This window comes from Nelumbo nucifera, chromosome 3 (assembly GCF_055504915.1).
Source record: "Nelumbo nucifera cultivar China Antique chromosome 3, China Antique-T2T, whole genome shotgun sequence".
Taxonomy (NCBI): Eukaryota; Viridiplantae; Streptophyta; class Magnoliopsida; order Proteales; family Nelumbonaceae; genus Nelumbo; species Nelumbo nucifera.
In genome coordinates this window covers 1,227,188-1,254,513 of record NC_142651.1, presented here as the reverse complement: position 1 = coordinate 1,254,513, position 27,326 = coordinate 1,227,188, and the positions used below count along the sequence as shown (strand labels likewise).

The 27,326-nt window shown below is 38.6% G+C and overlaps 1 protein-coding gene across 2 annotated transcripts; it reads left to right on the top strand.

The window, feature by feature from the left end:
- The first annotated feature begins 646 nt into the window (after window positions 1–646).
- Window positions 647–27,326, top strand: LOC104592731 (uncharacterized). Of its 2 annotated transcripts, none has more exons than XM_010252196.3 (16): window positions 647–1,050; window positions 1,846–1,940; window positions 2,086–2,199; window positions 5,393–5,497; window positions 5,592–5,663; window positions 11,567–11,679; window positions 13,941–14,072; window positions 14,835–14,903; window positions 15,822–15,909; window positions 16,081–16,152; window positions 16,241–16,341; window positions 16,903–17,020; window positions 26,051–26,110; window positions 26,241–26,351; window positions 26,789–26,914; window positions 27,010–27,326. In XM_010252196.3, exons 1-15 carry the CDS (start codon window positions 954–956, stop codon window positions 26,897–26,899), a joined length of 1,458 nt encoding a protein of 485 aa, XP_010250498.1. In that variant the 5' UTR covers window positions 647–953; the 3' UTR covers window positions 26,900–26,914; window positions 27,010–27,326. The 2 variants fall into 2 exon arrangements, with proteins under 2 accessions (XP_010250498.1, XP_010250497.1); XM_010252195.3 differs by having other exon boundaries at window positions 703–1,050; window positions 26,981–27,326.

Here is a 27,326-nt window from a genome sequence, read left to right as displayed (position 1 = left end):
CCTCAAGAAAATTTGAGAGGGAGGCTCTTTCAAAATAGAGAAAGAGGGAAGAGGGAGAAAAACCAGAAGGAGAAAGGTGAAGGAAAACTCGGATGGGCGACTCCCTAGAGGGGATCTCGAAGGGAGCCGCCCCCAACGAAATCCCTTTGAGAGCGCCTCTAACAACTAAACCCTAGCCTTAAACTTTACAAATTTGTATTATTTTCGATGGCTCCATGATTTGAAAATTTATTTAGTCATTAATAGGATCAGATAACAAAATTAACGATTTATCGAATTGAATTCGGACATTGCTTCATCCAATCCATCAATACTCGATATGATCCTGTAGTATATACATATGTAAAAATAAAATTCTTTTAGTATTAGAAATCTTTAAAATTATGCTAGATTTGGGATTTATATAAAATTATTTTCTTATTTATAATATATTTTTTTGTTTATGTTTATTTTTAGGCTTGTTTACAACTGGACAGGACTTGGGACATCAAACTGGTCTGGTCTTCTCTTGGTCTTTTGTCCCTAACCCTAATATCTCTGCTTTCGCACGTGCCAGTTCTTCAAAGTTCAGAAGTCCGAAGGGACCGGGCGTTACAGAGAAGAACTGAAGAATAAGAAGAAGACTAGAATTATTAGAAAAGAAAATGAACCGTATGTTATTGTGATGTCATAAAGGAGACAAATAAACGGCACGCACTCACTAGGGGAGTTTAACTCATCACTACATCAGTTAAGAGTTAGTGGCTTTAGTGCCCCACCCCCCCACAGACATTATTGTCTTTGCCCTGCCTTGTTTGTAAAGCATGAAATCAAAGGATTCCAAAGGAAACCCATCACTTGATCTGTCGAATTTCAGCTTTTAATCTCTCTTTTAAGCTCTACCATTGTCTCATTTTCAGGACTCTGAGGGAGACAAAAGGCTTTTTCTTGCTCCTTCTTCTGTGTTCTCAGAGATGGATAAAAATAACAAAGACGTCATACGCTTGGAGCGTGAATCGGTTATTCCAGTTTTGAAACCGAAGCTTATCATGACCTTGGCTAATCTTATAGGTACTGAATAGAAGCTTCGTTTCATTCGGTTTGCGATATTCGTAGTGATCTCTTCTGGTTCTGCTTCTGTAACTTCTATGCTGCGCTTTCCTTTGATGTTGTCATGTGGATAGTTGTGGTTTTCTTAAATTTGAAATGTGTCCTTGCAGTTTTCAGCGAGTGGCTGTGTTTTATACTTTTATCTGCTAAAGTTTGAAATGGGTCTCTTTGAGTTGATTTATATATGATAATTGTGTTCGCTATTCATACTTTGAAGTTCAGTGTTATTATGACACTGGCTAATGCTGTAGGTACTGAATTGAAGCCGCATTTCGTTTGGTTTACGATTTTTCTCTGTATCTCCCATTTTTTTGTTGTTTTTGCCATGTCGGTAGTCGTGATTTTCTTAAATTTGAAATGGGTTGTTGTGGTTTTTTGATGTTTTCCCGTGCTTGATTTGCTCAAAATTGAAACGGGTCTCTTCGAAAATCTATGGGTCCTGTTTGGTTCATATTTCTGAATGAATGTTGTTCAGGAGTATTATTACCGTTCCATCTTCTAATGGAACAATTCAGCATAATAACCCTGTCGAGAAGATGCGAGAAATTCTTGAAGTCCCACTCTTCAATTATTATTTTTTTTAAGTAATGGATTTTGTTTGATCTTTTGCTATTTTCTACTTCTACTTGCTTCTTTTTGTGTCTCTGTATATGAATGTGCTCAGATTCAAAATATCCTTTTAGTCAAAATTTTATTAGGTGTGTACTGTGGCATTGATTGGATTCTCAATGTGTATTTTATTCTGTTTTCTTGCAGAACATAATTCAGATCGTGCTGAATTCCTAAAGCTCTGCAAGAGAGTTGAATACACAATCCGAGCTTGGTATCTCCTACAATTTGAGGATCTGATGGTACAACCATTTCTTCCTTGGTCTTATTTACATAAACAAAACTAAGTTTTCTTATGGTTGTACTTCTGAATAATAGTGTTTCTATGTTGGATACTTTCTTGCTTGATGTTCCTGTTTCCACTGATCATTTGTTTTTCCTTTGTAGCAATTGTACTCCCTCTTTGACCCTGTTCACGGGGCTCAGAAATTGGAGCAACAGCATTTATCTTCAGAAGAAATTGATGTTCTTGAGCAGAATTTCCTGGCCTATTTATTCCAGGTCAAATGTCCAGTGCATATTCTTTAATTTCTTTATATTAATATGCCCTGATATGTCCTTGATAGCAAAGCAACAAGTTAATTTATTTCATGAAAATGTTGTCAAACAAAGCTAACAGTCTTAAGCTGATGTCAACATATTAAATTTCATGTTTGCAACTATTATTTGTGCTGTTAATAGTTTATATATTTGGGGGGATCATCATTTAATATAAATGCATTATTTTGGTGTTTGATATAAAACAATTTCAAGGGCATACCTTTGAATAACGGACTCAGCTGTATGGACGTGTTAGCAGATTGGTGTTTAGGGATCTTTGAGTATATTCATGTATTAAGTCAGATTATAGGAAGACCTAACTCCTGTCGTGGCTTGCAATCATTTGTTCATGATTCTGAGCTTCTTCTCTTCTCTTTTATATCTGCCTTGTCTTATCGTTTCTCCTGATGTGTATCTTTGAATTATTTATAAAATTTTACTTTTTTCTGGTAGAAGCTTCAGTTTGATCTACCTCTACCTCTTTAAATTCTTTGTGCCAACTTCTAATCCCCCTCCTGATGTGGCCACACACTTGTTTCTACTACTCACATCTGGTGCTGTAAAACTTGCAGCTTACAATTGAGGCTCATCTGGCTTGTTGCTAAGTTTTGACGAATTAACCTTGAAGTTGATGTTGAATAACTGATCTACCATGTTGTATGTTGTGCTTATGATGTTTAGAGTTCAAACATTTTAGCCTATGTAGGACTTGAACTTAAAAGCTATAATGTTTGTGTTAATAGCACAATACTTTGACTGGTTGATGTAATGAGATTTTTAAAATACTCTATTTCTTTCAGAATTTAGATTTTTATATTCTTGTGTCTTAAGTTCTCTTTTGATTTTTTTTTTTCAAAAGTGGCACCTCAGTTTGTTAAGACACATACCTTGCCTTGTGCTTCAGGCTCTAAGAACCTAATTGGCTTCTCACATTAAAACACTGGTCATATCTCCATTTTATACAAATTATGTACTATTAATAAAACTATAAATTTGCATAGAGAGGAATATGGAAAATGTGGCTTTCTCATTCTATTAACTAAAGGGGCATATTCTAGAAACCTCCAAAAGGGCCATTTTTGGTCCTGGCTATTTGGGGTTATGGGAGGTGCAGGCTGGATATGGACCTAACCTCTGGCATTTTTTGAACACAACAAAGTGGCTATTCTCAGACTCAAATCCACATTCTCATAGTTTGCCTGAAACTTTACTATTTCAGCAAGCAATGGTACATCAGATTTCTTTTTTTAAATATCAATTTAGCAACTAGAACCAAGTGGCATATCTGAAACTGCTCCATGACAAGATGGTCAGACTGTTTGACATGACCTGGTCCCAAAACTGGGTTTCAAAATGGATGGTTCTCTAAATTGTTGACTTTTTCAAAGCATTCAAAACAACCATACTAAAGGGTTTTATATTAGATACTATTTATTTAGGCTCTTCAGTCCCATGCCCAAATAAAGGAGGAGGGTTTTGTCAGGTTGGCAGCCAGCATACAAACCTTTAGCAATCCAATAAGAATATGGATCTTCAGTCAATTTTTCTTGACAGAGCAAAAGGGAAACAGAAAATTTCATTAGGCATTTTTCCTTATGCAAATGGAGAAATTTTTGGGGGAACGTAATTTTTGGTTTCATTAGGCATTTTGCATGTCCTACCATCTGTCCTACTGTCTAGATGTTACTGTTTATGATTAGGTCATTAGGTAATAGCTGTGCCTTCCAGTACCTCAGGTTGTTGGCCAGAGTCCTAGTCCTATTCTCCACTCACTGCCAAGTTATTCAAGTTCCATATTCGTGGGAGGACCCTTGTGTTGTTTCAAATGCACCTATCCTTCCATTAGCTCTTGGGTTTCCTTCAGAAACCTTGTACTGTTAAATGTGAAACAATTTTGAGAGGTGATTTATTCATATGACCAAATAGAATTAGAAATAACTGCATTAGGAATGGCATAGGGGTAGCCCAAGTAGGCGACAAGAAGAAGAAAAGTCAACTGAAATGGTTTAACAATATACATAGACAAGTACAACCAATTATTGCACTAGTTAGGAGTGTCTTAGTGCAAGTAGAAGGCTCTAAAAGAGCAAGGGGAGGCCAAAGAAGACATACACTGAACTCTGAAGTAATAAAATCTGATCTAAGGACTTGATAGAAGATATGGTTCGTGATAGAGTGAAATGGCTGGGTAGAATTTGTGTAGCCAACGCTAAATAGTTGAAAGTATGGCTTTGTTGAGTTGAAAGTATTCCACCAATCTGATATGCAATGCTCCTGTCTTTTCTTGGATTGAAATGCGTTTTTATTTTTATTTTTTATGTTTTTACCTGAGTTTTACCTTTCAGTTATTGCTTATCCAAAGTTGGGTCAAGACTTGTTTCTCATCAGAGCAAAATCATCACACCGATAAAATATTGGGATTTTCTTTTGTGTCTCATACTTATGTGATGAACAGATGATATTGAAGCTTGGTTACTTAGTAACACTTATTTAGACATTCACAACAAAATTATCTATTGAAAGAAATAGAAAATACATCAAACATATTTAATTAAAAATAGGTATTTTAATAACAAAGATGAAATCTGAGTTCCTAAATTAAGACATAATTTAGTAACAACATCTAATAGTATTTAAAGCTTGATTTTTATATTTTAGATGGGTTACAATTAAAAAATTCTAGCAGATTGTTATGCGGTTCACCACCATAGTTGAAATTTGAAGTATTTTTTGATTTTAAGTCACTTCTGAAATTCTTGGTTCATTCTCAGTATGAGGGGCTTAACATTTTCATCCTCATAGAATGTGGTCAAAATGTGTCACAGAATTCAAACTTTCTTATTTCTTTCTTAGTGAGTTCAGATACCTGGATAAATCAAATCGGTTAGGGAAATAAGTTGCACCAACACTCTAAGGTAGAAAAAAAATCCAAATTGGAATAAAAAAAATTGAAGGGAAAAGGAAATTTCATCTGGTCAAGTGGACTGGAAATGGATCTGTTGTCTCATGTTTCTTTGAGTTATGATTTTTAGAAAGATGGAGTTCTTTAAATTTTTTTATGCAGAAGGATTTCTTCTTTAATTTTTTTGAGCTTATTCTTTTAAAGCCTGCAATACTTTGAATTTTATTTTCTGTTTCTATTTGATCTTTTCAGGTAATGGATAAGAGCAATTTCAAAATAACAACTGATGAGGAGATTGATGTTGCTCTCTTTGGGCAATATCTCTTAAACCTTCCTATCACCGTGGATGAATCAAAGGTTTAGCTTCCTTTACTATACATCTCTATCGATATGTGATTTTTCATGTGCCCTCAAGTTTACTAATTCAGATAGTTTGTTTTCTGGGATGCAGCTTGATAAGAATCTCTTGAAACGGTATTTCTCTGAGCATCGTCATGAAAACCTTCCAGATTTTGCAGACAAGGTATTTCTCAATTCTAACTGTACAAATGGGGTGCTTATGTGTTTATTAATAATTAAATATTTTCGTTGCAATAAAGAGAGGAATATAAAAGCAAAGACTTAAAAAGGAGAACCTTCTACTTGAGGACAATCCGATAATCCACCCATTAACAACCTGGGAGTTTACCAAATTACCTCAACAACCACATGCTCAAAACCCATAAAGTATGCAGTTTGAGGCTCTTTAGGAGGTAAAAATAGACATATTCTAAGGTTCACAGAATGTTTATTGACATGGATCGGATGTTAATTGCAACTTTGATTGATAGATTAAGGTAGATTCCCCATAACTGAAAATTATACATTTTTACACACACATCTTGGATTATTTGCCACATATTTTTCCGTCTGTACAAAACCTAAAAAAGATTCTTCTTAGTAAGTCAAAGGTTTATGTGAAGAAATACTTTAGGAAAAATCCTTTGATGTAGAAAAGATGGTTTTTCTTCATCCTCTTAGTTACTGAGGTGATTTGCATTAGCATCTCTATGCATAAATCTGTACACAAAAATTTGCCCCATCCCGATCTCATCAAAGCAATCAAAATTGTCACCAACCTTGACAATAAGAGTGATCATAGTCCTGATAGAATTTAAAAGATGGGATGCTTATGATGTTCCCACTGATATGGCTTTGATTTCAGATATCTCGTAGGTGGATGTGGAGCACATCTTATAGTAGGTTATCCCTTTACATATATACAACTAAGAGTCTAAAACCTGCACTAGTTTCTAGATTACAGAATTTTCTAATTTCCAGTTTAGTACTTCATCTTGTTTTTGTGTTTTTAGGATATCAATTAATAATTAATTTGCGAAGACTACAAAGCAGAAAAAATATTTCTATCCACTTTATGTCTCAGGCCATATGTTTATTTCATTTGGTTCTATATTTCTTGATTAATGTTGATTATCTCTAATAGATGGGGATGTTTTGTTGATCAACATTGTAATAATAGAAATTCATGTCAATTGTGTTTTGGTGATCCCAGTAAACCAACTCAATCTGATATTTTCCAGTTAATTCCACACATGATGCCATGTTCCACTAGTTTATTATAATAAGAATTAAAAATGAATCCTAATTGTGTTAAAAATGAACTCTAAATTAATCTTATTATAAGCTCAAACACTTCTGAAACTATTCCTTTTGAAACTTTATATTCCATTATATATACCAATTACAATTAATCACATATGATCTTCTCCTAAAAGAAAAGAACCTATACTTGTATAAATAAAATATCCTAATGTACTTTAACAGGACATGATGCACTTCCAAAAAGATTTGGGAGTTGGTGGTGGAAAGAGTTGATAGGAAGTTGGCCTCCTGGAAGCCAAGATATTTGTCAAAGGGTGGAAAATGAATTCTGATCAAGAGTGTGCTTTCTTCTCTTCCTACTTATTTGTTATCCCTATTCCCCATCCCGGTCAGTGTTGAACCCGGATAGCCTTGCAAATTCATTCAGACCTAATTCTGGCTCCATTTTTTACATGAACATCAAAAGGAGAGATATATTTTGGTTGTAACCATCTGTCTAGTTAGGTCCACAGTGATGGGGTTGAGAGTGCTGCCACTGTTGACTAGCATTGATACTCTTCGGCTCATTAACAGGCCTTCCACCCTCATGGTTTTTTTTGGGGGGGGGGGTAATCCTCGCCACTTAAGGCCTGTAGGGAGATTTCTGGGCTCACCATACTCATTAAATCTTCCCATTCAGGTGTCTCAGGCATTTCAGCGCCCATTTGATCAATTTCAGTTTCATCAACTTGCAACATATAAGCACGTTGAACTTTACATTGATGCCTGGGCCCAAATTTCTTGTTGCAATTGTAGCATAAGCCATGTTTGCAACAGGCTTGTATCTCAGTCCATGTCAACTTCTTGTAGGGTACTAGGGCTTGGTTATGAAGGTAAACCATCTTTTCCTTGGGGGCCTAGTGGAGCTCCCACTAACTCGGGTGGGTCTTAAGTAATGGGCTGTGGAATGGGCCTAGAATTGCCTTGTTCTTTACATCGGCCAGTTCGAACCGTCGTTGGACTGGTTCGACTTTATATACTCTGCCAAGCCTTCTAAGTCGATTTAGTTGTTCTTCCTGTAGTCTGGCTATTCTGACAACAGCCATCACTGTGGTCGGTTGCATAACTTCCACCTTACACTCCTCTTTGAGTCCACTGATGAAACAGCCTAAGAGAGCCTTCTCCAGCCAACCTTGAACTCGAGTGGCCAACTTCTCAAACTCCTGCTGATAGTCCCTTGCAGAGCCTATCTGCTGAAGCTTAGACAAGGATTCATCGAAATCCTCCAATCTAGAGGGACCAAAATGAAGGCATAGGGCTTCTGTAAAATCTGCCCAAGAAGTCTGAGGGTAGGTTTGTTTGAACCATTGGTACCATCCGATAGCTTCTCCTTCCAAGTGGAAGGAAACAATCAGAACTCGTTGATGCCCAGGGTTTAATGGAATTCAAAGTACCTTTCTGCCCTGAAAATCCAACTCAGAGGATCGTCGCCAGTGAATGTTGGGAAGTCTAGTTGTGCTATGTAAGTTCTTCCTTTGCTGCCGTTGCAACCCTGTTCTCCGCCAACGCCTTCTTGTTCTCCTTCACGGTTGCTCCCTGTTGCTGCCTTGTCCAACTGCGCCACCACCATGGCAAGGGTATCCTTCAACTCTTGAATGTCACCTTAGACCTTATGTAGGCTGATTTCCATTTGATCTATCCTATCATCCATTGTTTCAGATTGAGTGCTCAGCATGTTTCCTTCTTCTGATGGCTCTGATACCAACTGTTGGACTCTGGCCAACACAGGCACCTCTTCTTGTTGCCCTTCTTTATTCATTTACTTATCATACTGTTACAAGATTGTTACAATTCTTAACAGCTCTAAGTGTTTCCAGTCAAGTTTTTATCTGCCAGTTGGCTCTTGCTGACATGGCTTTTCTTTCTTCGCCTAGAGCATGCCTTTTGTATTATAGGCTTGACCCCTCTGTTCTGGTCTCTAACAGTGCCCCACTTTTAGAAGGAACTTAAATGACTGGTAAATAGAACATTGGGTTGAATTCTTGCAATTCTTGAGCACTTTCAGGGTGGACAGATCAAGAAGTGACAAATGGATTTGGGCAGGGGAGAAATCTGGCCCCTTCACAGTAAAGTCTTTATAACAGATAGTGTTTTGAAGAGGGGGAGAGTTTCCCTGTGAACTGGGTTTGGAAATCAAAAGCTCCTCCCAAAGTGGCCTTCTTTATGTGGGTAACATTATTATTGGGGAAATGTTTAATGGCTGAAAATCTTGTGAAGAGAGGATTGCCGGTGGAGCCTAGTAGATGTGTTATGTGTGGTGAAGATTCAGAGGGAGTGGAACATCTATTCATAAATTGCAAGTTTGCAAAGGAGCTGTGGCTGAAGTCTTTGGGTTGAATTCCGGTAACTCCATAAAATTTTGGGAACAAACCTAGGTGGGGAGCGCTCCTCTAAAGGATCAGTTTCCGTCTTTGTACGCTCTTTCTGATTTGAAAAATGAGCTGATCTCGTTTTTCACCACCCCGTCCTCTTCCACTTCTGGGATTGGGTGGAACTTGGGTCTAAGAAGGGATTTGAGGGATTCAGACTTCGACTGTATTTCGAGCCTTCTTGCACTTCTTGATAATGTTGTCTTAGACCCCACTAGGGCGGATTCTAGAATTTGAACACCTAACCCCAATGGCATTTTCTCTTGTGCTTCGTTCTTCAAAGTCTTAAGTTAGTCCACCAGTCCTACCCAGTTCCCTTTTCCTGTTGGTGAGGTTTGGTGCTGAGCTATACCTCCTAGGGTTGGTAGTTTTTGTTGGGAAGCCTATCTGGAAAGAATCAACACTGGTGATCTACTCCAAAAGAAGAGACCCAATACTTGCTTGTCACCTCAGTGGTGTGTTCTGTGTAAAGCAGACGGGGAGACTGGTTTTCACCTAATGGTGTCGTGCCACTTCGCGAGGTCATTGTGGGATTGGGCTTTCTCCTTATTTGGGTGCAGCTGGAATCCCCCATCAAACATGCAGGGCCTTTTCGCCCCTCCTTCAGGTGGCGGTTAAAAAGGGGAAGGACAATGTGGAGAGGACTAAGGGCTGCAGTATGTTGGACACTGTGGGAAGAAAGGAACTTCAGGATATTCTCAGAAACTCAGAGAGGGACAGCAGATTTGAGGGCTATCATACAGTTTAGGGCGGTACAGTGGTTGAAATCTCTGGAAATATTCACAGATTACACTGTGGATGACATGTTGAGGAAGTGGGGTGAAATTGCAAGTTGCACGCAGACCAAGTCAGTAATGAGCGTGGCTTGACCCCCCCACCTAGTGGATTCTTGAAATTAAACTTTGATGGATGCAGTAGGGGAAACCCGGGACAATCAGGGATCGGGGGTGTTTTTAGAGATGAAAATGGGGTCATCTCTGCTATGTTCTCAGGCCCAATTGGAGTGGGTGACTCCCTTAGAGCTGAGATATGTGTAGTTATGGAAGGAGCCCGGAAAGCGAAGGAATTGAACATCAAGAAATTTATAATTGAAGGGGATTCAGAGGTGGTGATAGGGTGGCTGACCAAAGAACAAAATGATCTTTGGAAGTATAACAATGAGAAGCGGAAATTCAAATGGCTGGTGCGGGAAATGGAAGTTAAGACATATTGGATTAAGAGATCAGCTAATTCCCTAGCTGACGGTTTAGCAAAACAAGGGGTAGAAAGGGATTCCTTGTTTTGGGCTAAGTTGTAATGTTAGTGTCCTTGTATCTTTGTATTTTCTTCTTTCCTTTCTTGAAGTTCTTTGTGACTCTTGGAAGATAAGTGTGTTTGTCTTCCACTTGTAAATTTTCTTGATGAATTAATGAAAGTGTTATTGATAAAAAAAAAAAAGTCTTTGGGTTTGGTTGGGGTGCAGTTCTGCTTCCCAGGACTGATGGAGTTGCTTTGGTGTTGGAATTTAGCTGGTCTATCTAAGAAAGGAAAAGTTATTTGGGGAGTTATTCCACCAGCGGTGCTGTGGACAATCTGGACAGCAAGAAACAGGAGAATTTTTTAAGATATGTTCAACACAAAGAATATACCATACAGCTCTTTTTTTATTTTATTTTTATTTTTTATTTTATATCAGTAACCTTTTTGTATCTACTTGGTTGAGATGGGGTTTTTTTTTTTTCCAGATGTACAAAGAATATCTGTTCCCTGCCCAGTGTCTTATTGTGCAGGGTTTTCTATTTATCCTTATTAATGAAATACTTTACTTTTTCTTAAAAAAAGTACTTCAACAGGACCAAGTGTTTGTATGAGTGGTTCAGTGGTTCAGTGGTTAAAGATGATTAATGATTTAACTGGATTTAAATTATTCTAGGCTCCACAACACCCCTAAATCTTTCTGGATGATTTTGGACTTTGAATGGAATGAGACAATTGGGGTTTATATCTAGATTATGTTCTCACAATTGTTCCCTTACTCTTTCTAGCATTAATGGAGCCGAAAGTTGGTTTGTGCAAGTTTTGTGGTTTCTTAGTGTTGATGTTGGTGCCCAATTTTAACTATTGATTATTCGCTAGATCTGAAGAAACATAAGAAGTAGCAGGAGATATTTTGTTTATATTTAATATTGATACAATTATAGCACATGCATACACATGCATATACTACCAAATGCAATATAATGAATGTTTAATGTTTTCCATGTTGGAATTTTCTTCTAATATAATAATCGGTCTGTCTCTCTACACTCTATCCAACTCTAGAATTTAGAAGTAGTTATATACTACCAATTCCCTCCCTTCCTCCTACTTTGATTTTTTTTTTGCTTCTTTTCCTTTGAAGGATTTCACTAATTTTGATGTCTGGTGTGCATGGAAGTATGTAATCTTTCGTCGAGGCATTGGAATTGATCGCACAACTGATTACTTTTTCATGGAGAAAGTGGACATGATCATTGCTCGTTTATGGGCATGTATTCTCAAAGTAACAGGGTAAGTGTTTAACTGTTTCCTTTATTTAGTTCTTTATGAAGAAATAGAAACATCTCCAATGCTCTATGCTGCTTAAACCTTTTTCAAAGGGCTCCCATAACCACAATCTCATTGCAAAATATGGAATATAAATACATTTCTTGTCAAGTTAGATAAATTGAATCTGACATAATTGGATGCCTGTTTATTCCTACTTCAAAATAAATTGTGCCCCCTGCACCCCTGGTTAATTATCCAAGCTTGAACCCTTGCTTCAGGACAAAGTGCTAACACCTATTGATAAAAAAAAAGGGCTAAGTGCTAATACCCGAGATGAAAGCTTACCTGAAGTGCTTTGTTCATTGTTTGGGTTCTTTCTGGAACAAAATGGTAAAAATTATGAGATTATTGGACATCTACTGATGACTGTTTCCAGTTTTCATAGGGAAATCTCTGGGAATTATGGTGTTACAAACTCAATATTATTGCTTCATTTAAAAAGAGAGAAACAAATATTGTTGCTTCATTTGATGCTTCAATTACTTATTGGTTATAGTTTCTTTGTTCAATATTGTTTTTTTTTATGAATGAATAAATAGTTTTATTAAAGAAAACAAAAGAGAGTACAAACATCCTTGGAGGAGGCACGAGGTGCTACCTCCCCTTTAGGGTGAGTACAAACCCATATTTTAACAAGAACAGAATAAAACTATAGATTAGTCCAATACAAAGAAGCCCGAGAAACCCCTTGTTTGGCCAGAGAGTCTGCCAAAGCATTTGTTGATCTACTAATCCACTGGAAATTGATTGGCATATTCCTTGTGACCCATTTCACTTTTTTCAGGAGATCTCTGTAACCCCAAACAGCACTGATCAGATTCAGCAACCAGCTCACTACCACCTTGGAGCCACCTTGTACCACTAGGTTCTGCACCCCAAGTTGGTTAGCAATTTGTAGGCCTTGTACAGCTGCAAGTATTTCAGCCCTTGTTAAATCTCCAACTCCTACAAGACCTGAGAATAAAGAGAAAATATTGCCATCCTTGTCCCTCAAAACCCCTCCAATGCCTGAGGGTCCTGGGTTGCCTTGGCTGCTACCATCAAAGTTCAGCTTTACAACCTCTTCTGGAGGGGGTGTCCACCTTACTTGTTTCCTACTCTTCTTAGAGACTACAGAAGCCACCATTACCCAACCCCTCTGAATGTCATCAGAGGAATAATCCACAAACAAATCAGAAGTCTTTAGCCAAAAGATGGTGCTTGTTAAAATACACTCCTTAGCTTCTTCAAGACTCCTTTCTTTTCCTTAGGAATATCCTGGCATTCCATTCTTCCCAAATAGTCTAAACTGTAGCTGCTCTTATGCATTTCCACATCAGTTTTCCTCTCTTCATTGGCCACCGAAAAGTTGACGGGTCAAAGAGTATTTTTACTTCAGAAAGCAACTTCCACCTGCACCCAAATAAAGAGAAAGCCCAATTCCAAATATCTGTAGCAAAGGAACAGGATAGCAGCAAATGTAACAGTCCTCATTCTGCACTTTACACATTGTACACCAGTTTGGGGATAGACACAAATAAGGTCTCTTCTTTTACAGGTTATCCAAAGTATTAATCTTCCCATGATAACTCTCCCAACAAAAGGCAATTATTTGGGGGGGGGGGTAGACCTAGACCAAATTTCTTTCACTGGGAAAACCCAAGGGGAAGAAGATCCTAGGGACTTAAAAAAGGAAGCACAAGTAAAAAAGCCATTAGACATCAGGGTCCAAACTCTTTTATCTGGATTGAGGGGGTCCAAGCAAGCAGAATCCAACAATAATAAAAGCTCAGAGACACAAACAAGTTCCTCGTCATTTAGGCCTCTACGAAACCCAAGATCCCAGGCAGGAGATAAAGGGAGAACTGTGTGATGAAGAAACCTCGAAACAGGCTCCTTCTTGAAGAGGGAGATAGTATAAAGAGAGGTGTAAAGATCTTTTAAAGGTTGATTCCCCACCCAAGCATCTTCCCCAAAAGAACAGAGTTATCTAAGCAAACATCATACCTTACAAACTCGAGGAATTTAGAGAGAATTCTGGAAATTGCCTTCCAAGGAGTACTGTTCAATATTGTTTTTCTGCAATAAAATAAAATAGTAAATTTTATGAAAATTAGACATGTATCTATAACTGCTTCCAGTTTTTGTCAAGAAACCTCTGGGAATTATGTTGTTTCCAATGGTATCTTATTCCTTCATATGCTCCATTTGACAGTTAGGCTTGTGGGTTATGTGGTTTACAGGTTACAACGTATTCTCTCCAGAAAGCCAAGTGCACGCCATGCAAAAGATCCAAAGAAAACTGATGAAATAAGCACTGAAGTGGAGCAAGAACTATGTGTTCAACGAATTCGAATTGAAAATATGGAGCTTAGGTTTGACTAGCATCCTTGTGATGGATTTAAATAGTTAATGCACATTCTTTTGTAATACTCAAAATGTGGATCACATTGTTGAAGCTGTCTCTCCAAAATTCCAAGTAATGCCTGATGCAATATCAATTAGATGGTACTGGTAGGAAAAAAGGTTTACCATGTGAAATTTGTTAATAATGCTATTTGAGAAACATATTATGATGCATGTGTGTACATAAAAAACTAGCAGTCAGCTAAGCTCCTGGGTGACCACACTACTGACCAGGTTTCTGACAGTTGGTATCAATTCTTAAACCAGTTCAATGACAATAGAAACCCAGTAGGGGATTATTTTAGGTGTTCTGGAACTTTAGAAATAACAATGGGCAATGTCAGATATAAAAACATAAATAGAAGGGCAGCCCAGTGCACAAGGCTCCTGCCAATGCAAGGTCTGGGGAGGGACAGATGTACACAGCCTTACCCCTGCACATACAGAGAGGCTGTTCCCAAGATTTTAACCCTGGTCACCCAGGTCGCAATGGAGCAACCCAACTGTTGTGCCAAGGCCTGGCCTCATTAAAAAACATAAATAAGGGTACACAATAATGAGTTTTAGAGGAAGGGGCCACATACATCTAAATGTTGCCTGCCCGCAAGTCTGATGCATATATAGATTATATTATGTACCTAATTGTATAATATTTTGTCCATGATAACCTTTCACATGTTGATGGTGTAAATTGGGATTCTTTTGTGACACTAATATTTTTATGTTCCCAGCATGCGCAATCTGCTTAGCAAGATCACAATCCAGGAACCAACCTTTGACAGGATTATTGTTCTTTATAGGTACAAACTCTTTTATCTTTATTTTTTTATCAGCAAGATATCCAAAGGAATTCATTTTACAGAATAAAATAAAGTACAGTGGAACCAAAACAGTATAGACACCAATCATAAGCATACTATTGTAATAGCATTTACAATCATATTTCCTTCCCAGAGGCTTGACAGAATGGATCAGCCTTCCCCACTCTTTCCCTAGCTAGACCATTAGCTAGGGAGTTGATCTTGGGATCAAAATAGTACAAGCACCGACCTGACTGAGCTATTCAATGTGGAAGCCAACAATTGTGCTTCTCTAATCAAGTTTCTGAGTGCCCAGGGCCAATCTTCTGTAGAAAGCATCCATCTTATCATCATCTGCCATACTTCTGATGGCTGATTGGAAATTGTATCCAAATTCAAAGAGTTCTTTGAATCAATTCCAATAAACTCTTGTTTTTTTATGGGGATTGAACATAAACAAACATATATGTAGTCACTGTTGAAAGCAATGTGAGAAAGTTCACATTTTTACATGCCTTCTAGTTTCTTCACATAAAGAAAATGGTATTTCTTAGCGACTGAAGCCTTGAGATATCCTTGATATGTGGATTCCCATTTGACGAGTAAACAAGATTTCCAGGTAAAGAAATTCATAATCAGATGATTGTCATGATTTAAACAATCTTTTAGCATTAAGTTTTTTTTCCCTTTTGTTTTTGAGTTGAAGAATGGATGCCTGATGACTAACAAAGTAGTTACAAAGAATTCCCTATGGATCGGGCAACTGCAATTGCCAAGGACAATTCTTTACCTTGGTATTGCCTGCTGGTACACATTCAATACTAATCCTGATCTCTAGTTAGTTGCATCATGTGGACAACATAACAGCATATAAAAGTAATTTGTGACTTGTCTCTGATAAGGATGGTAACTTTGCAGGCGAGCAAGTACCAAGACCAAGAAAGAACGGGGAATATATGTAAAACATTTTAAAAATATTCCCATGGCTGATATGGAAATAGTTCTGGTGAGTGGTTTTAGCTACTTTTGTGTAGCTGACCCCAAATAGCTGGGATTAATCTGGGTTGAGTTGAGTTTTTAGCTACCTTAGTTTGGATATTCCTTTTTTTTCTTTTGGTGTGTCTGAGCTCCAATTTCAGTCTTTATATCTTACAATTTGGATTTGTTTTTTCAATAGCCAGAGAAGAAAAATCCTAGCTTAACACCAATGGACTGGGTCAAGTTTCTTGTTTCAGCTGTTCTTGGACTGGTCAGATATCTAATATCCTTGAAGATTGTATGCATTATTCGTTTTTCTCTGTCTAACTCTGGTGTGCCTGTCTTGTCTTCCTTTCCAGGTTGCACTTGTTGGTTCACTTGAAATGCCTAAAGCTGATATTTGGGTCATTATTGCCATTCTCTCTGCACTGATTGGTTACTGTGCCAAGATCTATTTCACGTTAAGTCTTTCTTTTTAATAAATTGAATTTATTTGGGCATGCTTGCATCAATTTATTAATCCATAGGAACAAAATACATGAAGGGAGGATGTCATCCACTATTTTTTCATGAATTATTTTATACTTATATTGGTTTATTGAGTAACAAAAAAACATAAGGGGGTGGAAGGCACCCAGTAATTGATAGTTGCCTAGGAGATCTACATTGCAATTTGACTTGATTGAATGATCATGAAACACATTTTATTTGGCCTTACCCATACATTTCTTGCTTGCAATGTTATAGGATAGATGGTTAAAATCATTAGATCAGCATGAGTTTTCGTGTGGTCCATTTCACCTAGTAGATGAACTGAGTTTGGGGGGTTTCAGGCTCCTCTATATATGCTGTAGTTTACTATTAAGCTATTGGTGGAAATTTGGATGTCCTTATGGTGTACCAGTGTCAAGATGCCTTAGTTTTGTCAGGGTGGATTTTTTTATACATTATACATCTGATTTTTCTGTTCTTTAAATTCTTGATTGCTAATATGGTTAATGTTCTCATCCACTTCATGTAGGTTTCAGCAAAACATGACCACATATCAGAACTTAATCACACAATCCATGTATGACAAACAGTTGGATAGTGGCAAGGGCACTCTTCTTCACCTGTGTGATGATGTGATTCAACAAGAAGTAGGTACCAAGCCAGGAAAATTTTTGTTGTGTTAATATAATCTGTAGAGAACATTGATGTGGGCCCCACAGCTGTGGTCCCACTCTGTCCGTAGGGTAGAATGTATCTAGTCATAGCTGATGGTCAATTTATTATTCAGTTATTCTAGTTGTTATTTACTTTTCAGTTTTATATTGTTATGTGTTATGATGTATACACCAAGGGCAGATGTGTCCTTTCATGTAACTAGCATAACATATAAAAATTAAATTGAAGTGGCGGCGGCAGAATATTGAGATTTTGTTCTTCTACTCAAAAACTGTGTTCTACTGCTCTCTCACCACTCTTTCTCCTTCACTTTTTCTTCTCTTCGAACCTGAAGTTTCTTAGTGATCAAGACTGATAGCAGTCTTGAACACCTACATGGTATCAGAGCCAAGTTGGGGTTTCTCATGTGAGCCTAATACCAGCCGACCACATGAGAATCTCCTAGGACTGGAAGCTGAAAAGGAGGAGTTCGCAGACTGATTCTTGGAGATCGCCAAAAGTGCTAGCAGCTATTGGAAGCTTGTTAGGGTTGCAGAGTGTTGGTGGTCAGGAAGGATCAGAGAAGACTAGGGTTCGGGTAACCCTAGAAGGCAGCGAACATTTTTTCCTTGTAAGTTATTTACTTTCTAAGAGAAGTTCTATTAGAGAAGATAGGTTGGACCTATCTGGAGGGGGAGGCCGAACCATTCTAGGGTTTTCTCTCTTCGATTCACTAGGGTTTTACAGCAAACCCTAGGCCGAACTGTCTCAACTTTGTTTCTCTCTGCTATAGGGTTTGAAAGTGATCTTGCGGCAAGCCCTAGTGTTAGATTGAACCTTGTGATCTACCTAGAGCTGCCCTCAAGTTTATTGTTAGCATTGATCAGATTCTAGGGTTTCTTATTAACCCTACTGCAAGTCTATCTATACGGTACTGATTGGATTGTGCAACTGAATTGTTCACTTTAAGGACTGATTAAAACCCTAACTCTGCCAAGTATATCAGACCTATTTTTAAGTTGTTTTTCAGAGTCCTAAGGGGTTAGAGCTCTACGGACAGCTACTGTTGTGTTGGCTAGTTGGTTTCAGATCAGAATTATCCCAGTTTTATGCACATACACTGTGAATATAGATCAGGCCTATACTGCTTTTTGATTGTGATTGGTAGTCTAAGTGCTGTTTTGAGACTTGACAGAAATGGAGTTTAAAAATTAGGCAGAAGGCAGCCTTGGGAACATCAGTTATGGTAGTGTTTCTGAGATGGGTGGTCAGATTACAACCGTAAAGTTTGATGGATCAAACTATTTGGAATGGGCCCAATCAACCATGATGGCTATTGGTGGAAGAGGTAAATTAGGGTACCTCTTGGGAGATATGAAAGAACCTCCCAAGGGAGACCCGACATATACCAAGTGGATCCAAGAAAACTAATTGGTTATGACATGGCTGTGTAATTCTATGCAGCCTCATATTAGCCAGAATTATTTGTGGGCAAAGACAACTAAGGAGATATGGGATGTTATGAAAGAAACTTATTCCCAACCCCTTAATGTTGCCAAAGCATTGAATTGAAATGTGAAGTGAAAAATCTTAAACAAGGAGAGAGACCGGTTTCAGTATATTTCTCTACCTTGCAGTCTCTGTGGCGTGAGATTGATCACTTAGAGACTCTTGAGTGGTAGAATCCCAAAGATGCACAGATATATAGAAAGCAGGTTGAGACAAACCGGGTATTTGAGTTTCTGGCAGGCCTAAATTCAGAGTATGATATTGTACGACAACAGATTTTGACTAGAGACAGTGTGACTCTCTCTCAGGCATACTCATTTGTACATAGTGAAGAGACCAGAAGGAAAGTTATGATGCAACCTCAGCCCCCCACACCAGCCTTTGTAGCGGTCACACCCAAATCAAGGGGTGATTCAGAGAAGGACAGGAGGAAGGAAGACAAGAAGGATGTGGTATGTGAACATTGTAAGAAGCCCAAACATACAAAAGAAACATGTTGGAAACTGCATCCTCACTTGGTTCCTGCGAAGTTGAGAAGCAAGAAGGGCACTGCTCATGTAGCCGTGAACACTGATTCAGCATCCTCATCTGGCACAAAAGGAACATCTTTAGAGACCTTAGCTGTAGTTCGGGCTGCCCTAACTACAGCCCCTGCCACATCTGCCTTCGCACATTCAGGTACTCGAGCTTCAGCCTATCATGCCTCAGCTCCAGGTACTACTAAACCTTGTTGGGTAATAGATTCAAGTGCATCCGATCACATGACTAGTTTGCCTTCACTGTTTACTACTTACCATTTGTCTTCTGGTAGGGATAAAGTATCTATTGCTGATGGCTCCCTGGTTCCTATTTCTGGGAAGGGTGACATCAAGTTATTAGATACTATCTCCCTGTCATCTGTTTTGCATGTTCCTAAGCTTGATACTAGCCTTCTTTTAGTCAGTAGTATTACCAAGCATATGAACTGCTCAGTAACCTTCTTCCCTGACCGATGTGTTTTTTAGGACTTGGAGACGAAGAAGGTGATTGGGACTGGCCGTGAGACGAATGAGATCTATCTGCTCGGGGAGAGGTTCCGTCAAGAAGAGTCAGTAGAGAAGATGTCTTTTGTTTCTCAGAGTGTGAGTCCGGTTATGCTTTGGCATAACCGATTAGGTCATTTGTCTTTTCGGTCTTTAAAGAGTCTGTTTCCAGTTTTATTGAGTCTATTGAGTTGTCTCAGTTACAGTGTGAAAGTTGTGAGTTTGCTAAGCATTGTAGAAAGCCTTATTTATTGAGTAATAAAAGGAGTGATAATTTTTTTGATATTGTGCATACTGACGTTTGGGGGCCTTATCATATCCCTTCCATGGGTGGGTACAAATATTTCTTGTTATTTGTTGATGACCATACCCGTTTTTCTTGGGTTTATCTCATGCATTCACGAGATGAGGTACATTCCCTGACCCAAAACTTTCACCAAATGATCCTAACCCAGTTTGATGCCAAGATCAAAGTTCTCAGATCTGATAACGCAAAGGAATACTTTGCTAAATCATTGACATCTTATCTTCTTCATCATGGGGTATTCACCAGAGCTCTTGCCCTCATACACCTCAACATGGAGTTGCCGAAAGGAAGAATATGCACATTTTGGAAGTGGCTAGAAGTCTCATGTTTACTTCCAATGTTCTTATCCGCTTCTGGGGTGATGCTATCCTCACGGCGGTATACCTTATTAATCGGGTTCCTTCCAGGGTCCTTGATATGAGATCTCCTTTTTCCCTTCTACACCCACGTGAGGACTTGTTTTCTATTCCTCTTAAGACATTCGGTTGTACTTGTTTTGTTCAGCTTCTCGGACCCCATCACTCCAAGTTCGAACCCAAAGCCTCCAAATGCATCTTCCTTGGTTATGCACAAACTCAAAAGGGTTATTGCTGCTATGATCTTGTCTCAGGGAGGATGTTTGTCTCCATGGATGTCACTTTCTTTGAGGGGACACCCTATTATCCTCGGGTTTCCCCTTAGGGGGAGAGTAGTGAGAGTGGGGGTTTGAGTCCTTGTCTTCAGGGGGAGAGCAGTGAGAGTGGGGCAGTTCCGTTACCTATTCCATTGGGTGATGAAAGCTGCAATGGTGAGGGTGGTCAGAGGGATCAGGAGTTGAGGGAGAGCTGCAATGGTGAGGGCGGTCAGAGGGATCAGGAGTTGAGGGTCTATCATAGGCGGTGGAGGCAGGTTGATCCTGATTATCAGCAGTCCAGGCCAGCTCCAATCTCATCTGCAGCTCTAGGTCCAGGTACTACAGTCCAGGGGCCCACAGAGACTTCCTCTATTGTTGCCATTTCACCTCCTACAGATGATCTTGACCTTCCGATTGCAGTCCGTAAAGGGAAACGACATTGTACCACATCTACAACCCACTGTATTTCCCATTTTTTAACCTATGATCGCCTATCTCCTACCTATAGGTCCTACCTTAGTTCCATTTCCAATGTCCCTATTCCAAGAACAGTGCAAGAAGCCCTATCCGTCCCGGAATGGAAAGATGCAATGCAAGTTGAGATGGATGCCCTGTTGAAAAACAACACCTGGGAGGTAGTTGATCTGCCCAAAGGAAAGAAACCAGTTGGATGCAGATGGGTATTTATGGTGAAGCATAATGCAGATGGATCTATTGAGAGGTATAAAGCTTGGTTAGTTGCAAGAGGGTTTACACAGACTTATGGCATAGATTACTTGGAGACCTTTGCACCGGTAGCCAAGATGACCACTATTCGAGTCCTATTATCCCTTGCAGCAAGTCACACTTGGCCTTTATACCAAATGGACGTGAAAAATGCTTTTCTGAATGGAGATCTGCAGGAAGAAGTTTACATGCATTTGCCTCTTGGATTCTATGATGCAGAAACAGGTAAGAAGGTCTGCCGGCTCAACAAGGCTTTGTATGGTTTGAAACAGTCACCTAGGGCTTGGTTCGATAGATTCAGACTAGCCCTTGTGAAGTTTGGTTATGTACAGGCCCAGTCAGATCATACTCTATTCATCAAGAGGGTGGAGTCCTCCTTGACACTACTGGCAATATATGTTGATAATATTGTGGTCACAGGGAATGATAGCCATGAGATTGAGTCCCTTAAACAGCTCCTTCATCAAGAATATGAGGTGAAAGACCTTGGTGTACTCTGGTATTTTTTGGGTATTGAGGTTGCTAGATCCAAACAGGGGATCTTTATCTCTCAGAGGAAATATGTCCTAGACCTGTTGGCAAAAACTGGAAAGTTAGGTGTCAAGCCTGCAGATACACTAATTGAACAGAACCACAGGATTAGTGCAAAGAGTGGGGAGCTACTTGAAGACAGAGTTATGTTCCAGCAATTGGTAGGAAAGCTCCTATATCTCTACCTCACTCGGCCAGATATTACTTATGCTGTTAGTGTTGTCAGCCAGTACATGCATTCTCATAGAACCACACATCTCCTTGCGGCAGAAAGAATCTTAGCCTACTTGAAGAGATGCCCGGGTAGGGGTATACTGTTCAAGAACAACAACCACATGAAGGTGGAGGTCTATACGGGTGCTGATTGGGCTGGGAGTGTTGATGACAGAAGGTCTACCTCAGGATATTGTGCTCTTGTGGGAGGAAACCTTGTCTCCTGGAGAAGTAAGAAACAAAGTGTTGTCTCCCGGTCAAGTGCTGAAGCAGAATACAGGTCCATGGCCAACGGAGTGGCTGAAATCCTATGGCTAAGATCTCTACTTGAGGAGTTGGGTATTGAGTATGAGAAGCCCTTGATGCTGTATTGTGATAATCAAGCAGCCATTAATATAGCACATAATCCAGTGCAGCATGACAGAACCAAACACGTTGAAGTTGACCGCCATTTTGTACGAGAGAGGGTCTCATCTCAAGAAGTATGCCTCCCTTACATCACGTCCAGTATGCAACTAGCAGACATCCTCACTAAACCGTATCAAGAAAGAAGCTAGAAGCGGATCTATCCAAGTTGGGAATGATGAACATTTACTCCCACCTTGAGGGGGAGTGTAGAGAACATTGATGTGGGCCCCACAGCTGTGGTCCCACTCTGTCTGTAGGGTAGAATGTATCTAGTCATAGCTGATGGTCAACTTATTATTCAGTTATTCTAGTTGTTATTTACTTTTCAGTTTTATATTGTTATGTGTTATGATGTAAACACCAAGGGCAGATGTGTCCTTTCATGCAACTAGCATAACATATAAATATTAAATTGAAGTGGCGGCGGCAGAATATTGAGATTCTGTTCTTCTACTCAAAAACTGTGTTCTACTGCTCTCTCACCACTCTTTCTCCTCCCTCTTCACTTTTTCTTCTCTTCGAACCTGAAGTTTCTTAGTGATCAAGACTGATAGCAGTCTTGAACACCTACATAATCCATCCTATCATAATGAGTTCACCACCCTAAAATTAAGAAATTAGGTAGTGTTTGCACCGCAACACCTATGCTAGAGTCTTGTTTAAGAAGGATCAGAAAACACCATTGGGTTGGTTCTATGTTAGAGATTTTGTAGAGTACAATTAGCACAATTTTATTAGCCAAGGATCAAAATATTGCAACGTATCAGGGTGTATCAGCCGATACGTATCATATCGGGGGCTTCCCGATATGCCCCTACAGGGGTTTGGTCTAGTTCAGAGGGTAAACCAGCCTTAAACTGACCCCTCTGAACCAGTTTCAAAGAAAAAATATTAAAAAAAGCTAGCAAAGATACAGGCCGATACACCCCTACTGGCGTATCGGCCTCTATCGATATTTTGAACCTTGGTATTAGCTATTAATGGTAAAATCTTGGGCTATCAAGCATGAGAATGTGAAAGGTTGGACCTTATCCAGTCCACCCCTCCCAAAACCCCAGATAGGAGACTGGATCTCCTGAAAGCAAAAAACTGAGAGCACAACATCCAGTTGCACATCGGGAATATATCCCATACATGTATGTTAAATTCATGGTGAGATGTTCCACAATGTGCGGCTGGATGCCCATGCTTTCCAGAGTGTTTGCAGAATTTTTGCTTTCAGGAGACCCCGTCTCCCCAGATAGTTGGGACCAACATTGAATAAGGGCCTTTTTATATTATTTTTAGTTAGATAATTTATAGATATATAGTTTCACCATCCAAACCAATACACTTAATGTAAGTTATTCGATTCACACAATCATGCTACTTTTTTTTCACTGAAAATTTCTCAGTGAGATCCATCCAATTGGGACTCTTGTTCCTCCTCTATACATGAGATATGTTCCAGATATGAGCCCTGAAGACTTGGAATCAAGATTTCTGAATTTCAATGGAAGATGTATAAGGCCTTGGTTTCCTGCCTATAAATCATTTATTTATGGGTAGCTTTGATATCAAGGCATAGTTGTCAAGCAACGCCTAGGTGGGTGCCTAGGCGACAAGGCGCCCTTGGAGGCTCGCCTCGCCTAGTTGCCTAGCAGTTTTGCATACTGTGTAATAAAATACTTTTATATTGTTATTTTTTTTGAGATTATAATTATAAAATAGACATTATTAAAGAAAAATATTCATTTTTGTGTTTATAAACTAATTTCTTTTTATTATTTTCTTATTTTTTAGGGTTTAATCAACACAAACATTGCTAACTGCTGTATTGAACCCTCAATGACTTCAAAATCTGAACCAATAAGTAAGGGAAGAACTTAAAATTTTGTCTAATCAACACATTTCTTCTTCCACCTTTTCTTTTCTTCTTTTCCTATAACAAAAATAGGGGTTCAGCCCCTATATTTTTTGAATTTTCTTTCCTTTCTTCTTTTTCTTCTCATAAATATGTTGATTTTCTAGACTTAAACATGAAGTTTATAATTTTCTTATGAAAATTATGGATAGTTATTAAAGAAAGTTGGTTATGGAACCTAGGGAACTACCCTAGGATATGTGATTTTTACTTAGGCGACTAGGTGACAAGCGCCCCCGTCGCCTAACCTCGCCTTGGCACTTTGAAAACTATGTATCAATGTAAGCTTTAGGGATTTGGATTACTTATTATTGATCTCAATTTTGTTATCCAAAATCGTTGCTTTTTGGGTCTGACGTGTGTATTATTTGTCTAATCATCTTTTGAAAATATAGCTTTGATTTCCTATTTAGATAATGCTTATTATTCTTGCCTGTATATAATGTTTCCAGACATCCTATGACTTTTATTTTTATTAACTTCGATAAATTTCCAAAATCTAATTCCATTTCTGTAGGTTATGATGTTTTAAACCTTTGTCATGGTCATGCTTGAGTTCACTTCAGATCTGTTTGAAAGCTTTAGCAGGTTCAAAGAGCTTATAATTTAATATGGTTTCTTAATTTGTTTGAGTATTCAACAAGATTTCTGATTCCTGAAATTTTCTGAATATGATGAAATTGGAGTAAATATTACCTTGATGCATATGTATATATGACTAGGGGATAGAAAACCAATCATGTCTCAAATAACAGTTTAAACATCTTGACTATGTAAGACATTGTTGGGAAAACCAACTTGTCTATGGCTCAATTGACTTGAATTTTTCTTTGGCCTACATTGTGAGAATATGTTGCGTCATCTTGACTATGCTGAAATGTAATCTGATAGCAGCAGTTTCCTGAAGTTTGTGTCAATTGGCGGCTCTTGTAGCCCAAAGTGATTGTGTTGGGTCATGGCATCACAGGTCTTAATCAGTGTTGTGTTATCAACTTCTTTTGGGTGATAATTAATTTTACATTTATTAAATGTTAAATAATGTTACGAAAATCAGGATCACTTAGCTGACTTGCTGAAGGAAGGTCTCTTTAGGGATGGCCCTTGCAATAAATTCAAGAAGATATATCAAGGTGGGGGGGGGGGGGATTGAAGCAAGAAATAAAAGAGAGAACTCATCTGAAAGAAAGATGTGGGTAGTGTCCTAAAGATGAAACACAAAATTCTATGCAGAAAGAAGAGGAGATGATGGGACACGGGGACAGGAGGGTGGTTCAGGGGAAAACAAAGTGGAAGAAGAGGAGGAAGGTGAGGAGAGGGAGGAGGATTTGGAGGAAGACAAATCTGCAGAGAAGGAAGAGGAAGGAGATATGTTGGATACAGTAAGGCAGGTAGAAAAGAAAGTAGACCTGAACAAGGTAGTGGAAACTGGAGTCCAAGTAAGCAAGGTTCTAGGGATCTTAGTGTTAAGAGGGGAAGAAATGATGGCGAAATTGTTTTGGGATTTGGAGAACAGATACCCATTGAATGAGGAAAAGGTTAAAAAGGAGTTGGATTGGCGATTTTTGTTAGGATTGTTAAGGGTTGGGATCTTTTAAAGGTGCTGTTGGATCTTGACTTGTCTTTGGGTATGGAAGGTTTTTTTTTTTTCATTGTGGTGGGTCTTGGTTGCTAAATTTGGGGGTGATATCTTATTACCTTTTTGTACTTTTTATCTTTAGTAAAAGTTTTCTTTTTTATTTATTACCAAAGAAAGTTCTTAAACTTTAGTTTTATTATAATTTGCATATGCAGGTCAAAGAGGTGATCATTGCATTCTTTATTTTGATGGAACAGGGTAAAGCTACAAGAGAAGTATGAATCATCTCCACACTCTTTCCCACTTCCATGGCCTACTTCTGTAATGACTAATGAATATGAAGAATGAAAATATGAAGTAATGTTACTCAACTGACATTTGACTTCTTATAATAATGCGATATAGGATCTTGACCTTCGCTGTGAAGAACTAATCCATGAAGAGTTTGGTGAGAAATGTAACTTTGATGTGGATGATGCAGTCCAAAAATTAGAGAAGCTAGGTATTGTTGGTCGGGTGAGTTTTTAACCTGCATTGTCTTCTCTCACCTGAATCTAAAAATCAATTCTCATTGATTTAGGTAGTTCAAAGAAAAAGAGTTGCTGCTGAGGTTGTCAATATGGATGCAAATAGATGTACAAAATAGAAGAAATTTGTTGCAAAATGCATGCTCCAATGAAGTCCTTATATATCGGAAGCAAAAAAAAAAAAATGAAGTCCTTATATATGGTGGCTCAGCCATTGGATTGAAATGACTGGTGCTGTCTGTGTAGGAATAGACTGCTCATTTGAATCGATATTCCTGCATAGTGGAACCACTATCACATGCAAATTTGCATGCGGCATGTATGAGCTTAGCAAATAAGTGGAGATTAGGATCCAAAGTCTTGAGTTCTATATGATTATGTTTTCATCTTTCCTGTTCCTGACGAATGTTAGCTCTGTGGATTCAGGATAGCATTGGAAGATATTATTGTGTAGGTTTAAAGCGTGCTAACGAGATCATTGGCACCACCACAGAGGAGATTGTACTGAAAGCAAAGCAGGGTGGCATTGCTTCTTAATTTCTCTTCAAAAAGGTATATTTCTTCTCTGCTTTGTATGTTTTCAAGTAATTGTAGCTGATGGCTAGAAAACATTCACAGGCAATAACCATGCTTTGTGGTTCTTCAAGATTTGGCGTCTCAAGGATGGTTTTCTTCAACTACTTCCATATGCGTTCCTTCTACTCAGATCGCTTGGGCAGCCTATATAATCCTTGTGAATTCGTATCCCATTCATTTGTATGCATGTCTATAACCTTGAGACTTTCTTAGTAGACAGTGTGTGTGGGTTAGTAGGTATCCTGTTTTATCAAGAAAGAATGTTACATGGGGCAGATTATTGATTATTCTAGCTTCATTTCCATTTGTTGATTGAAGGGGTTGTACAATCCGGTTGCTAAGAATAAAAAGAAAAGAAAAGATTGTATGGTCTGGTTTACAGAAGCTA

Excerpts from the sequence above, each read along its gene's own strand:
- LOC104592731 (XM_010252196.3), top strand. The coding sequence starts at position 954 with ATGGATAAAAATAACAAAGACGTCATACGCTTGGAGCGTGAATCGGTT. Across the intron at positions 5,664-11,566 it reads TTCCAGATTTTGCAGACAAG|TATGTAATCTTTCGTCGAGG; the intron begins GTATTTCTCAAT and ends TGTGCATGGAAG. Across the intron at positions 26,111-26,240 it reads AGGGTAAAGCTACAAGAGAA|GATCTTGACCTTCGCTGTGA; the intron begins GTATGAATCATC and ends AATGCGATATAG.